The sequence below is a fragment of the Aphis gossypii genome, chromosome 3 (genome assembly GCF_020184175.1).
Source record: "Aphis gossypii isolate Hap1 chromosome 3, ASM2018417v2, whole genome shotgun sequence".
NCBI lineage: Eukaryota > Metazoa > Arthropoda > Insecta > Hemiptera > Aphididae > Aphis > Aphis gossypii.
The window spans coordinates 42,615,101-42,629,926 of record NC_065532.1 but is presented as its reverse complement, the minus strand read 5'-3'; the positions used below and the strand labels follow the sequence as shown (position 1 = coordinate 42,629,926).

Sequence of the window (14,826 nt, the reverse complement as noted above, 5' to 3'; positions counted from 1 at the left end):
GAAGTGCTTCTATCTATTTTTTATTTTTATATATTAATGCAATAATTTGTTTTATAGTACTTACTCTATCAAAATAAAATCTTGCGGTCGTAAAATAACAATTACTATGTTAGTCGTAAATCGTAATGTTTGTTTTCTGTAAAGAAAGAATTTATAATTCATGGCATAAATAATAGATACATCATCAACCATCATGTGTATAAGACTATACTATATATACTACTATACACACGTCTACATATTAATACGAACATATATGGTATGTACGTCTGATAGATAGTACACGTGAGCATATTAAAATAATAAGACTGTTTTAGGTAAGTATATAAAAGAAATCTTTCAAAAACATAATAATCCCATATAGAGGAACAATTCAGTTTTTACGATTAAAATAATACTATATGAATGAAAACGGATGAAATCAAATCAAAGTCACATAATATGCATATTATAGTTATTGGAGAATAATAATATAATATATTAATTGATTGATTTCTCGGCCACGTTATATCTACACAACACGTCGTATTATAACAGTCAAGGCATCTATTTAATTATAAATAAATCTAACATAATGTATAATACTTTTAAAGTAAAACAATCACGTGAATAACATTAATATTGACGATATTTTAATAAGTGCAGGTACGACGCGTATAAGATGAACGTAGGTGTTGAAAAAACGTAGTCATAATTAATATTGTGCAAAAACTGACGATTTCGGAAAAAGAGCGTTGTGTGTAATGAACATTGAACACGATGTCATGTCATACCTATAATAATTCTAATATATAGAAACACTGACATTGTTGGCCTACTGAAGAATGCTTAAAATACCATACCGAACCATACGATTTAAATCGTGTCCGACGCTTCTCTAGCGCGCGGGAGGAGTTTCCGGTGTAATGTAATGTAATTATTTTATCGGTTGATTTGGGCGTAACATACGCATATATAATGCGAGTATGTATAATAATACAGCTATAATATTCCGAAACTACTTTGTAATTGACTACTTGTATGCTAGTGGCATAATTACAGGTAGAGATACGTATAATATGCATGCCATAACCCCCCAAAACCCGCGTGACCTTTTCTGTGTTTAGTGTAAACGATGTAGTATTTCTTTTTTTTTTTTTTAAAAAAAATTAACAATAAAAATACGAATGAATCGTTATTAATGTTTATGAGTGTGTGCATGTACCTATTTTTCTGGACAATATTTGTTTTTCCGGACGTCTTAACGTTTTTCTATCACCACGGTTGCTCCCGGCGGTACTCCAAAAATATAATTAAAAATGTTTTCATTGTCCATAATTATAGTGTCATATATTCACGTATGATTTTCAGGTTGACACGAGATGAACACAAATAACCGAGTGATTCACGTATAGTGAATGGGCTCACTGGATTCGGGAAAAATATACATTTTAACATTATATTCAATTATTGTTTTATCTATTTAATAATAATAAACAACATTTTTTATTACTTGTCTTCTCACAGTGTGTGCCATCGTCGTGTACTCGTATTTACCCATATATACTCGTATATGACGAATAAAAACAAAACTAAAAAATATTTATTCAGTCGCTTAAATTAATATGACAGTACCTACATAAATTTTTAGTTCTCATTTTTTTTTTAATATTTCAGTGTTTTTTTTTGATAAATTATTATTTAATAAATATGTAATTTATTAATATTTTTTCATCATTTATTCCTACGTAGTTTTTGTTTTTATATTCATATAAATAAGTTTTGGTAAATAGGTAGTAGATTACTTACGAATTACGACACTGTTAAATGGCTGTAGTAGAAAACATACTTCCAAATTTTTTGGTTTTATTTTTCAACGGAGAACCATTTTAAAGCCAAAAACATACATCGTAAATTTGTAGTTTTCGTTTTATCTGTTAAACGTTTTAAATGGTACAACGGAAAATATTGCAGATTTTTTAAAACATTATATATTTTTTAATAAAGTTTTTTTCATAAATCTGCGTTACGATTTTATACAATAGTTAATTCAAACGTTCTAAATGTAGAAGTTTGTGGCAAACAAATACATGGAGAAAAACATACGACTAAAATATTATATAATATAGTATAAAATATATTATTATATTAATATAATATATCCGTACGTAAAGTATAGTAAGTTATACAACGACAAATAATACAACACTACATAATAAAAACAAAATAAAAGCAAAAATAGTAACAAAAACAAATAATTTATACGTAAAAAAAAAAAATCGAAGAAACTACAAAACTAATTTAACAATATAACAATCTCATAAAACTCGGTTATGGTGTTGACTGTTGGAGGTTATTATATTATCAGAACTGTAAACTGTACGCCTGACTGTAGGCGTTGTTGCCGCCGCCGCCGCCGCCGTCGGAGGGTTCGTCGGCCGAGGGTTCCTTGAACGACTCGTCCACCTCCTCCTCGTCCTGTTCCTGGGCGGCGGAAAAGTCACCGGATCCTGAACCACCGTCCATCGCCAGCCTGTAACCCTCGCCGAACCGGTAACCGACGTCTTCCAGCAACAACTCGCCGCCCACGTCCTCGTCGTCCGTCTGCGCGTCGAACTCGTCCTCGACATTTGCCGGGGCCACCGCTCGCCCGTGTCCGATCACCTTGTTGTACTGCGTCACCGACTGCACACACACAAAAACACAGTACCGACAAATTGTTTTTTTTTAAATTCCCAGCCCGTCCGGCCTCAGAACAAAAACATATTTTAGTCCTAACACGGCGTAAGTACCAGGATATGTCAATATCAATTCAAAACTTAAATCTTTATTATGGAAGTTGTTATTATAAGTACAATAATCGATCATCAATCATTGTATCTTTATTTTGGTGATCACGTGTTATTTGTTATTTTGATAATGGTATTATCGCGTGTGTCGTAAACTAGTCGGCTTAACTAGGTACTTATTATAATTTACGAGTACTTGTGTAATGTCGTTGTATAGAATGAACGGTTATTTCATTTATATATTTTAATTTTATAAAAAACCGTAATAGAGTCGCTAATTATATTACCTATTAATCAATTATTATTATAATAGTATGAAATCTCAGTTCGTTCTACGGTAGTTTTTATTTGTAACCGATGCCGTTAAATAGTCAATCTGTGATTCGACTTTAATGATCGCATCGGAATGTATAAGACATTCTATTTTTACAACCATTAAAATTTAAAATATAAAATTTTAACATACCGTTTACAATATTATTACGATTATTATTTGTTACAGGAAATTTAAGTTATTTCCGATTTCTTTTTATATAAATGCAATTTATTGAAACAAATTGAAATTTTATAGTTTTGAAAAGTATGATAAATAAACGTCGTAATAGTTTACACGCATTTTATCAAAATTCACCATATCATAAAATAATATAATAGTTCATAATTATTGGTCATACTATTTGTATTATGGAAATATTTTTTTTTTAATTATATATTCATTGACTATCATTCTTTAGAGTTTACTTAAGAAAATTTTGTTTATTAAAAGTTCACAGTGATTATTTAAATTGTATTTGTTTATTTACACGTTTATTTTTAGAAGCTATTATACGTTAAAGTTGAAATTATTTATCATTATTTTTCAGGCTTATTGATTATGAAATAATATATTATTTGCAATAAACTTATTCTAATATAATTATAATTATTTTATTTTTTTATTCAGTATTCTATTAAATACAAAGGTTTTAGGATATTTACGATTGTTATTTGTTAATAGTATTAATGTTTAAAATATACCTATAATCATTTAAAAATATTTTTTAAAAAGAAAAACTGAAAGAATTAATTATATAACGATATTTTCAAAAGGTTTTAAATTCTCCTATTGATAGTATTTTAATTATACTTAAATTTACCTATATTGTTCATATAACTTACTGTAAAAGCGTTTGAACGTGAATTTCAAATATTTGTTGGTACGCTATTATACTATATGTTCGTATGTATGCCGTACTGAATATATAAGGACTAAATATTTAATGAATTAAAATACTATTAATTTAGTGAGTTAATGGTCCTTAAACATGACTTAGTGATCCACGGTTGGTCCATATTATAGTTTTAGTGATCCACTAAACCACTAAATTAATCGATGATTTTTTATGCGACCCGCGGAAATAATATTTTTAAATAAGTATATATTCTAAGTGCTAACACGCGTAATCTTTAATAACATAGTCTCTAACACGTTCCTGGTGTAAATAGCAACATGAAGCTATTTTTCTAACGATCAGAGCAATCATTTCGCACTGGTATATGCATGTATTATACAGAGACGCGATAGATACATTCGTGCAGATTTGCAAAAATTGGTCGTGACGGAATGCGTATTTGAAATTGTATTATTATGGAAAATCACACACACGTGACTTGTGGGCTTTCTTAAAAATTACAATGTTGGATTCTCAAACATCGTGTCCAAGTCGACAATTTGCCCCATCCGGACGCGTACCGGAAACGCGTTTGTTATAAAGTAGGTATAAGTACTGTGAGCGTCTGGGATAATAACATAACAAAAAGAACAACAAATTGGTTGTAAAAAAATTTTACTGTATGAAACAAAAAAGAGCCAGCTAGCAATTGTGTACAGTATTCAGTGTATATAATATCAAGTAAACGTATAGATATTTAATAGGTATTATGTCATCGGCTTATTTGGATCTATGCTCTATGCACGATACAAGATCTATATATATTTTTTTATGCGGTCTCTTCTGTCACGGATTATGCGATATCTGAAAGCTGTGCGTAGAGTGGCTTGGAAAACGTTGGGTAAACGAATTTGGCGTACGCTGAAAGAAAAACAAAATTAACTAAACAACCGCAAGTACTACAGAGAAATAATAAACCTTTCGGTTTAAATTAATTTATTGCGTACGGACAATAGCGTTTTATGTTTTCGAGCGATTTTTCTAAGTGTTTTATTTGGTATAATAGCATACAATAATAACAATAATAAAGTTAAAGAATGCCGTATATTATGTATGTATATATATTAAAAAAAAAAAATCTAATATGAATAATAAGTAATATATCTATACGAATGACAAGACATAAAGATCGGTTGTAATTATGATTTTATTGACTACGGCCATGAAGAAAACGAATGCTCAGTAGGTATGTTTTACATATAAAATAGGCTTTTACGAGTAGGTACCAAATAACCCAAACTATAATATTATATTATGCATATATATATATTCTTATAATCTTATGTATACCTTAAACGTTAGATATGTATAGTATTTACCTATATATTGTTGCTGAGAGTATTATAAATTATAATACACGAAAAACGAGTCTTTAGATAGCTGTCAAAATGATAATAATACTGTGATGCTATTGTGCAGTGTATATACTTATGTTTTATTTGTGAGTGCGTGATAAAAGCTGAAGTAGAAAAATAGGATACTTAACATTTGTTTAGTAGATTGCATATCATTTAATGTACAGTGGAACCTCAATAACTGGAATTAGTCTGGGGCCAAAAAAAAAAATTTGGTACTTGTGCGTTATCGCGACTACCGCGGGCTTAATTTAGTTAAGTATCGAAAATATTTTTTTATACAACAAAACAACTTTGTTTATAATTTTATTTATTTATTTATTCCATGTTTAACCGTGCCTTTATCAAGCATTATTAAGTAAAGATTAATAAAATTAATCGGTTTTCGATTAAGATTATCGTTATTTATGCACATTTACACTGATTATACCCACAGGTAATACATATGTACATATAAAACAACAGTCGATACCTTGATTTTAAGTTAAATGAAATTCCAAAACGTATTAAAAATAATTGAAAATTTGGATATGGCCGTAGTATATTATTAATATAGGTATACGAATCTAAAAGTACAAGAAAGTGTGTATGGTTCAATGTTGGTTTTTTTCTTTTTCAATCGACAGAAAAAACGATTTAATGCCTTTTAACAAATCATCTACGAATTTTTATGTTTTCCGTTATAGAATATGTATAGGGTTTTTTCTTGTGAAAATTCTAACTATATAGGAAGCAAACTCATCAAATGTTTTTTTAACAACATAAAATAAAGAGTAATTCATTTAACATAAGGCACTCGTTATTTCAGAAAACACTATCGTTTTTAAAAATAATTATTTTGAATTTTAAGTCGTTACAAAACAATATTTATTTTTTAATAAATTAGCTATATTTTTTTCTATTTTCTATTTTTAAGTTTTTTCTCTTTTGAATGACAATATACGTTTCTATAATTTTCTATAATTCAATTTTATACATAAAAATAGTATAAAAAATATTTCGCTTTGTAATAAGGAATTACAAATACGTATTGGCATATTGCCACTAAAAAAGTGAAAATAAAAATAAAAAGTGGTAACGATAAAAAAAAATAGTAAAATATAAATTCGTTTTTAGAAAAATGTTGTTTTTTAACGACTCAAAATCGTGTAAAATAAATATTTTTAAAAAATCTCGGTAAGTGATTAACACGAGTCCACTTGTCCCGTCGTGACAGCAGTGAATCGAGTAGGTACTATAATATTGTGTATAATTTATTTCAAATAAATTTTCTTAACCCACCTTGAAATTAGCTGTGACTGGCTGCTGCTTTTCGCTGGTCTGCAGTTTGGCCACGTTGTTGACCAAATCGATGTCCACGTGCTTGATGACGTTCGGTTCTTGGTGATCGGGCACCCGCAACTGTATCACGTTGTACGCGGGCGGCGGTGCGCTACGGCCACCGCCGTCGACGCTCTCGTCGTCGTCGTATTCCGCGTACTGTTGCTGTTGCTGCTGCTGCTGATACTGCTGCTGCTGCTGATGCTGCTGATGTTGCAACTGCTGCTGATGCTGCTGGTGTTGCAACTGTTGTTGTTGCAACTGCTGCTGTTGTTGGACGACGGCGCCGTGCTGCACGTACTGTTGGATCTCCGCGGGCATGAACGATCCCAGGCCCCGCGGCTTGGACGACGGCACGAACTGTACGCGACCGCCGCCGGAAGCGGGCCTACGTCCGCCCGCCTGCAGCACGCCGCTACTTCCGCCCGCCGCGCCGTGCTGCTGCACCAGATAGTCGCCGGCCTGCAGCAGCTGCTGCTGGTGCAGTTGCTGCTGGTGCTGGTGCTGCAAGTGCAGCTGGTGGGCGGCGTTGTGCAGATGCAGCGGATGGTGGTGATGGTGGCCGCGGTTGTGGTGATGGTCGAGCGACGACTTGTGCGGCGGCGGCTGCGGCTGCGGGGCCGCGGGTTTTTGCCCAACGACGCCCAAGCTGCCGAAGTGCTTGTGTCCCAAGTAGCCAAGGTGCTTGTGCTGGTGGCCGTACGCGCCGGCGTGCTTGTGACTGTGAGCGGATTTGCCCACGTGCCCGTGATCGTGAGCCACCTTGCCGCTGTGCTTGTGGTCGTGCACCACTTTGCCCGAGTGGATCAGCGGTATTCCCTTTCCGGCCAGCTTGTACGTGTGCACGTGGTTCACGTGCTGCGGCATTTCTTTGGGCACCACGATGATGATCCTGTGGTGTCTGTGCGAAACGACAGAACGTCCGATTGATTATCGTACAGTAAAATAAATGCGTATAGGCCTAAATAATATAGGGTGTCCGCGAACGTTTGATATACGGACGACCTTTATTTTTGAAGGATTATATAATGACACTATTTAATTATCTTGGTTTTAAGTAGATTCGTTAAAGATTATTATTACGGAAAAAAATCGAATTATTTAAAATACAAATATTTTTGAACCTCCCGAGATACAATGTATAATAATATACATCATTATCCATATCCATTCATTTCATAGTGCTAAAACTAATACATATTTTTCAAACACGCGATTTACAAGCGCCTAACCAAATGATAAACAATATTATATTATGCACCATCATGGCGGTGTTTACAATAGTTTTGTTCTAATGGTAATGGATAGTACCAAATACGATAGCGGCAACTTTAACGCACGCTTTCCTTTAATCCGTACTGAAATGACGAGTTAGTAATTTATTTTTACTCGCTGAACTACAGTGTTTTCTAATTATTAATGTCTTTAAAAATTTTAAGACTTAAACGTTTGATTGAATATACTAAGGACCGAGGTATTTTGCTCGCTTTAAATATTATTGTATAAACTATAAATCAACTTTAGCAATATTTTCATGTTATATTATCATAACATGTGAATACGATAATTGAAAGTTACTATTTCGTTCAGTCTCAAATAATCTCAAAAATACAGTTTTCACTTAAAAATAATAATAGTAATAATACAATAATACAATAATATTATTTAAGCACAAATATAATACTTTCACTCTTATCTCAAAAACATGTTTATGGAAAAAATATGTAAATATTCGACTTACTCGTGATCTTCGGCAGCGGTGATTTCGTCTTGATATTCATCGGACTTTGGAACAACTCGACGTGGTATCGTGTCTTCCGAACTGCACACCGTCACCGTGAAGATACAACCAATCAACAAACCATGCCAAAATTGCTCCTAACACGCAATAACATCGATTACAGAAATATAATTGTTTTAATTGAAATTTGTTGTTTCAAAACTAAAATAATCACGTCGATACGATGACGAGTGACGACATCTTATTTAAATTATTGTTAAATTGATGTAAAATTTAAGTCGGCACATTATGTACGTTATAACTATAGATTCAGTAAACGGATTCATGTTGTTGCGAAATGTCACAAAAGTGGGTAAGTGGGAAACAGATTTAAGGGAAACTGCACGGCGGCATCTAATTGGATGTGATTATTATACGCGAAATAAAAAAAAATAGCGTTCTCCGACGAAGCGTTTGGATCTAGAAAATGACCGTCGTAAACAATAATATCGATCGATCGATAGTTTGGTATCAAAATAAATACGTTCCATAACGATAATAATATTGTGTAACATTATAATAACGTTATGTGTATTTAAGTAATTCCTACGAGGAAACTATTGTAATAATTGGTTGTAAACTACGTCGAAGTGCGAAACAGCACACGACATAAATTCGTGAAATCATAGCAATGTATATAATATACCGCCTACATCGAATTATTATAATTTTAATATTAAAGCAATAACGTAACTTCTGACGATCTGAAACAAAACGTGGTGGCCGTACCATGTGCACGTTTAAAAAAAACCCCGATGAATATTTTTAGATTTCTAAATGTTATAATCGGACCGCCTCGAGAGTTGAAGGGAAAAACTATAGGCCTTATACATATTATATTATATACTCGTAAACTCGTGCATTAAGGTATTATATATTATACAAGACACACGTGCCAGGTACTCCATGCACGTTCACCCTGGATCCGATTTCGACACATTTCTCAGGACGATTGTAGGAAAAAAACTAACCGTGGATAATCAACAAAGTGATTATAGGTCCAGCGTTCCGGTTCCTAATCAATAACCCCGCGGAAAACTAATATAAGTTTGCAAACCGAATTCGACGACAACATCGAATGTGTGTAAAACTCGTAGACGCAGGACCTACAGTAATGTCATAATAAATTTGTTTTATTTTTATTGTTTGAAATGAAATCAAGAAGACAACAATAATCATATTGAGTACCTATTATAACTCAAAAATACTTCGACAAACAACAGTTTGAAACGTTGCCGTTGGTATAATATAACGATCGCAATTCCTTGGTCATAAGTGACCTGTCAAGAACAACTCCATTTATCTGTCTGAAAGTATTTATTTTTGGGAAGCTTCTTGTATGTAATCAGTTCTCCGCCCTTACATAACAAATAAGTTTTAACTTTTGGGTGTTAACAGGTCGCTATGGCCTATGCGTATGTTATATTTTTATCCAAATATGAATGGCCATTGATATCTTAAGGTGGCTACCATTGTGATGTTTAATATTATTATAAATAAGAAAACGACTACCTATTGAAACAATAATACTGTAACATACAGTTATTATAAATACTAAGATATAAAATTAATGAAGGATAAAAGGTACCTATAAGCTACTGTTTGCGGAAAATTAACTTTACCATAGAAAAAACTCATTCGGGAACTTAATTTACAAAGTTACTCTACGCGATAAACCAATGAATTTAACACGAATATATCGGCTATTGATGCATATACCTAATCATGTAGTGACATGCGACGAGCAAGATGATGAGCAGCAGAAAAATATCTTTTTTAATTTTAATCAAAATTAAATGAAAAATAGTTATTTTTACCCAAAATAAATGTTGATTTATACAATTATGTATCGTGCTGTTTATTTACTCTCTAACTTGTCAAAAATTTTCAAATTAAATAGTGATTTACTATAAGAAAGCGGATAACAAAATATAAAATTCATTTTTTTTTGCTGCTGATCATATAAAACGATAATGATTGGTAATATTGATAGCATTGACTCATTCATTAGTACAGTAGTACCTACATAAATATAAATTGATGCATATCAATAATTATGTCATCTATGTTAATCATTTGTCTATAACTTTTATAAAAAGTGCAATTCACATAATGATGCATTTCCGCACGTGTTAGGTACATAATATATTATTAATTATTATAGGTAATTTAACCTGCATACTTTCAACAGGTAACAGAATACATAATATACGCATTATAATACTCATACAGTCACGCATTATATTGAAATTGGTACTTTGTGTCTAGAAACTAGAAAGTATTGAAATCTTAGATTTGTGGTGTAGGTAACGTATGACGATAACGTTCAACGATCTAATAGATAACCGTGACACTATTAACCTCAACTACCGAAGTATACATACATCAAAGGCGATTTCTACCACCAGACCGGATTTAATAGTTCCGTTGATGATCAATCATCCTACACAAATAATAATATTATATAATACACGTTTTGTACGCGGAAAGGTCGCCGGAATTATCGTCTTGTCCGTCGCGTGTTATACGCGAAAATCTCGGTTCCGATATTATAATATTGTTTTTATGTGAATTATGAAAGCATCAAAGACGGTATGCATACGAATATTATATAGATCATACAGATGTATCACTCTTACTTTTAAAATAATGGTACCTATCAAAAAAATCGTATGTTTTATCCAGAGAATTCAACCCTCCAAACCTATACTGTATTATCATTTTTAAATATATAATATTAAAATTAAACGTATATACTTTACCATTGTATAAGTTTGTGTCAACTATAATGCATATACGACGACGTGGTCTTCAATCAATTATCTACTATACTATTTTCAGTATTGTTGTGTATACGAATAAGTAAGCTTTAATCACGTTATTGAAAATACATTTTATCTGACGGCGACGCACTGGGTGCACGGCATTATTACCAAAAAATCAATGAAAATCACGATGACGACGAAAAAAACACCACCGAATCGAGTATAGGTGTATATTATTGAAATTTTATATCGTTAAACAGTTACACACAAGTATCACGAATTTAATAGATTTTAATGTACTATATTCTATTCTATACGCGTGTTTAGGTCCGGTCGAACGGATAGAATACATGTGACCTGAAGTAGCCGGCGTTTTCACTTTTAATCACGATGGTGGTTTTCGCTATTAGCTCGAGTCAGCGGGGGGAAACGCACGCGCCTTCAGCGGGAGTTTTCCCGCAAAACCGTCTTGGAAAAACGGTTGCGCAAACACCGCGGAAAATCGTAACCACTGCCGCGGCAGCGCACTGTCGATCGCGACGTATTATTACATTTTTATGATATACCATAAATGATATGTGTATCATATATGTGTAACATAAGGTGCCAGGAGGCAGAGACCAGGATATTCACCTAAAACCGCTTGAGACGATGTCGGATATGTATTTTATATTATATTTTCATATTTTCGGACGAAGTGTGCGGATTGTTCGATTGGATTTTTATAAGCATGTACACAAACATTAGAATCATACACGCTTTAAATTTATAAAATAATATACAGGTAAAGACTTAAACATAATATTATCATGATATTGTCGTTAATATGTTGGTCATCTGGTATATATTTATCTAAAATCTATTTGTTGGTTTAATATTAATATAATAAATCGTAGTCGACTGTCTAAATCTCCACATATATATTACATAGGCATATTATGTAATCTTATTTGGAACAAAATTTATCGTAATATACCAACAAATATTAAAAAAAAAACCTAAGGATCAGTCATACGTAGAAACATCGTCCACTTTATTTAAATATTATGTGTACACGATATAGATACTTAATAATATATTATATTTACTTATAAACTACCTAAGTATATTATCCGACTCCGGTGTTCCGGAACAAATACGCTGTAGATATGCTTATTTTTCGGTGCTGTCGAAAAAATTTACATTGATTATAGATTTCTCGTATAGATAAAATATGCATAACAATAATAATAATATTTATTCCAGTAGTCGGGTGGTCGGGGTGTACATGACACAACATATATTACCTATATATAAATATATTATTGAATTTCCGTCATTATATACATATATTTATTTATAATGCATATATTATATTATTATTTTTGGTACACGGTGTATAATAAATTCTGCTATCTATATAGGTATATCCTTACAAACGCCACGTGTGCCAAATAATATGTGTTATGAATATTATGATTGCAGTCAAAATAAACGGAATAGATACCCCAGACTATATTATTTTAGGATTACGTTGTAAACACACAACAGCATACCTATTATAATATAACACACGATATTGTAGCGGTTCACAAGCCAATATTATATACATATATAACCGTTTTTTAGGTTACACACACGTTAAACACAGCGGATCATTTCTCTCTCTCGATGCAATGCAACACAATAATATAATGCGTGTGTGTAACGCGTTTATATGAGCGAATGTGCAGGCCACTGTACGCGGATTATTATAAGACTAGTGTATACCTGTATAAATATGTACGAGTCGGAGGTTGTTAGGAAATTTTGTTTTGAGTTTCTGTGTGTACAGAAGCACCGATATTTAATCAATATAATATTATAGATACCTATAAATTGATATGTACGCCAGAGGCCCAAAACTATTAACGTATGTCAAAAGATACATATAAGTACTTATTACTCACGCATTATACATTTTATTATGCGATATTATTTAATAATTTACTCCGTAAATAGAACAATTTTATTTGATATCAGAGAATTTATGATCGGCGTTTAAATTCTATTGCATTTTATCCAAATAACCGTATATATAGGTATATATACGGTGTATTTATAATTATGTGGGTAGGTACTCGTGAACATAGACAAATAATCATTATATTATGTAAAATTACTAAAATATGGAATACATCGTAATATATATTAAAAACAAAATAATATATGCAATACGCATTACATATAATGTATAAGTATATATTTAAAAAATAACATACACATTATTGATACCATTCACCGGTATTATTAAGACACGCACGTTAAAGGTACACATGTCTAATATATGCGATGCCCTATTATACATTATAATATTATAATATATTATGTGGCATACTGGATGGATTAAAATTTAAAAGGTGTGATAATTATTGATCTTTAAATCTAAACTCTTAAGAGTGCCAAAGGAATTTAGCCGGGTTATAAATTCTGTAACTGTTTTGTTTAAATTTTTTACTACATAGTACATGTAAATATTTTAAGTTTGAAAATTGGGTATTTTAATACTTAATATTTTAAATTTTTATAAAAATAAAAATTGAATCTACCTTAACTATCTTCCGGTACATGCAAAACTCTCAAAACTCTTTTTTCTATCGTCCACATCATAATCATCCACTACTTAAAATATTTTACTTCGTGCTGTTTCAATAAAAATCCATCATTTTCAGAAGAAGTCCTCACTCCTAGATCTATACAACATCAAGAACATTTTTAAATTTTTTAACAAATAGATTTAGAAAAATAATCTATAATTGAATCATACCTATATAACTTGTGCTTTTAGCTAATAATCATAGAAATTGAAGCTTTTTATTAATAAAAAGAAAAAACAATTGAATTTGTATACTGAAATAATATTTTTAGCTTAAAGAAAAAATAAAACAGCAACTGTTACCTGGATTGAGTAAAAACTAAAAAGCATAATTAATATTGATAGAAAAGAGAAGATACGATTGTCGATTTTGGTGAAAAGAGAAATATTCATTTTTTTTAATAAAATAATCTATTTCACAGGTGGGAATTCGAAAAAAAACTTCGCTCACCCCTCCTTCATCTCGCGACATATTACAAGCGGATTAAGCAGAGTCTATTGAAAATGCTTACAACAAGTCAAAATATTGATATAACGCTATTTAAATAATATTTTCTGTACAATAGGTAAGCAATAATCGATTTTTAAGAATTACATAATATTATTTATCATATATACCTGCATCACAATTTTTTATGATTTTTGTTTAATTTTACATAACATACGAAAAGAAATCGTTAAAGTGTTATTAATAATAATATTATGAATCTTAGGTGCAATTAATTTTATTTCAATATTAACTGAAGCATATTATAAAGTATAAAAATATTACAATATATTAGATATTAGCATTTAGTAGATACCTATATGTTTAGTACAAAATACGTAAATTCTAGACACTGTCACTTGACCATGAACCGTATATCATAATGGCATAGTATAATAAATTTGTATTAAAAAAATAGATCTACATAAATACACCTACTTATAATATCGTTTAGATTGTTGTGTATGGTTTTTTATTTACTTTAAATTGACAGCTACAAATAAATGACCTTGGGCCGTAACCAGAG

The 14,826-nt window shown here is 31.4% G+C and overlaps 1 protein-coding gene across 3 annotated transcripts; it reads right to left on the bottom strand.

Annotated features, from left to right (window-relative positions):
- Positions 1 to 1,833: 1,833 nt before the first annotated feature.
- LOC114128863 (putative mediator of RNA polymerase II transcription subunit 26) lies at positions 1,834 to 14,537 on the bottom strand. Of its 3 annotated transcripts, none has more exons than XM_027993457.2 (4): positions 13,767 to 14,001; positions 8,396 to 8,532; positions 6,616 to 7,555; positions 1,834 to 2,664 (listed from the first exon to the last, which is right to left on the bottom strand). In XM_027993457.2, exons 1-4 carry the CDS (start codon positions 13,785 to 13,787, stop codon positions 2,344 to 2,346), a joined length of 1,419 nt encoding a protein of 472 aa, XP_027849258.2. In that variant the 5' UTR covers positions 13,788 to 14,001; the 3' UTR covers positions 1,834 to 2,343. The 3 variants fall into 3 exon arrangements, with proteins under 3 accessions (XP_027849258.2, XP_027849259.2, XP_027849260.2); XM_027993458.2 differs by lacking the exon at positions 13,767 to 14,001 and adding an exon at positions 11,197 to 11,679; XM_027993459.2 differs by lacking the exon at positions 1,834 to 2,664 and adding an exon at positions 4,578 to 4,840 and having other exon boundaries at positions 13,767 to 14,537.
- Positions 14,538 to 14,826: the final 289 nt, after the last annotated feature.

Excerpts from the sequence above, each read along its gene's own strand:
- LOC114128863 (XM_027993457.2), bottom strand. The coding sequence starts at position 13,787 with ATGTACCGGAAGATAGTTAAG. Across the intron at positions 7,556-8,395 it reads ACCGCTGCCGAAGATCACGA|ACACCACAGGATCATCATCG; the intron begins GTAAGTCGAATA and ends CGTTTCGCACAG. Across the intron at positions 2,665-6,615 it reads CAGTCACAGCTAATTTCAAG|TCGGTGACGCAGTACAACAA; the intron begins GTGGGTTAAGAA and ends GTGTGTGTGCAG.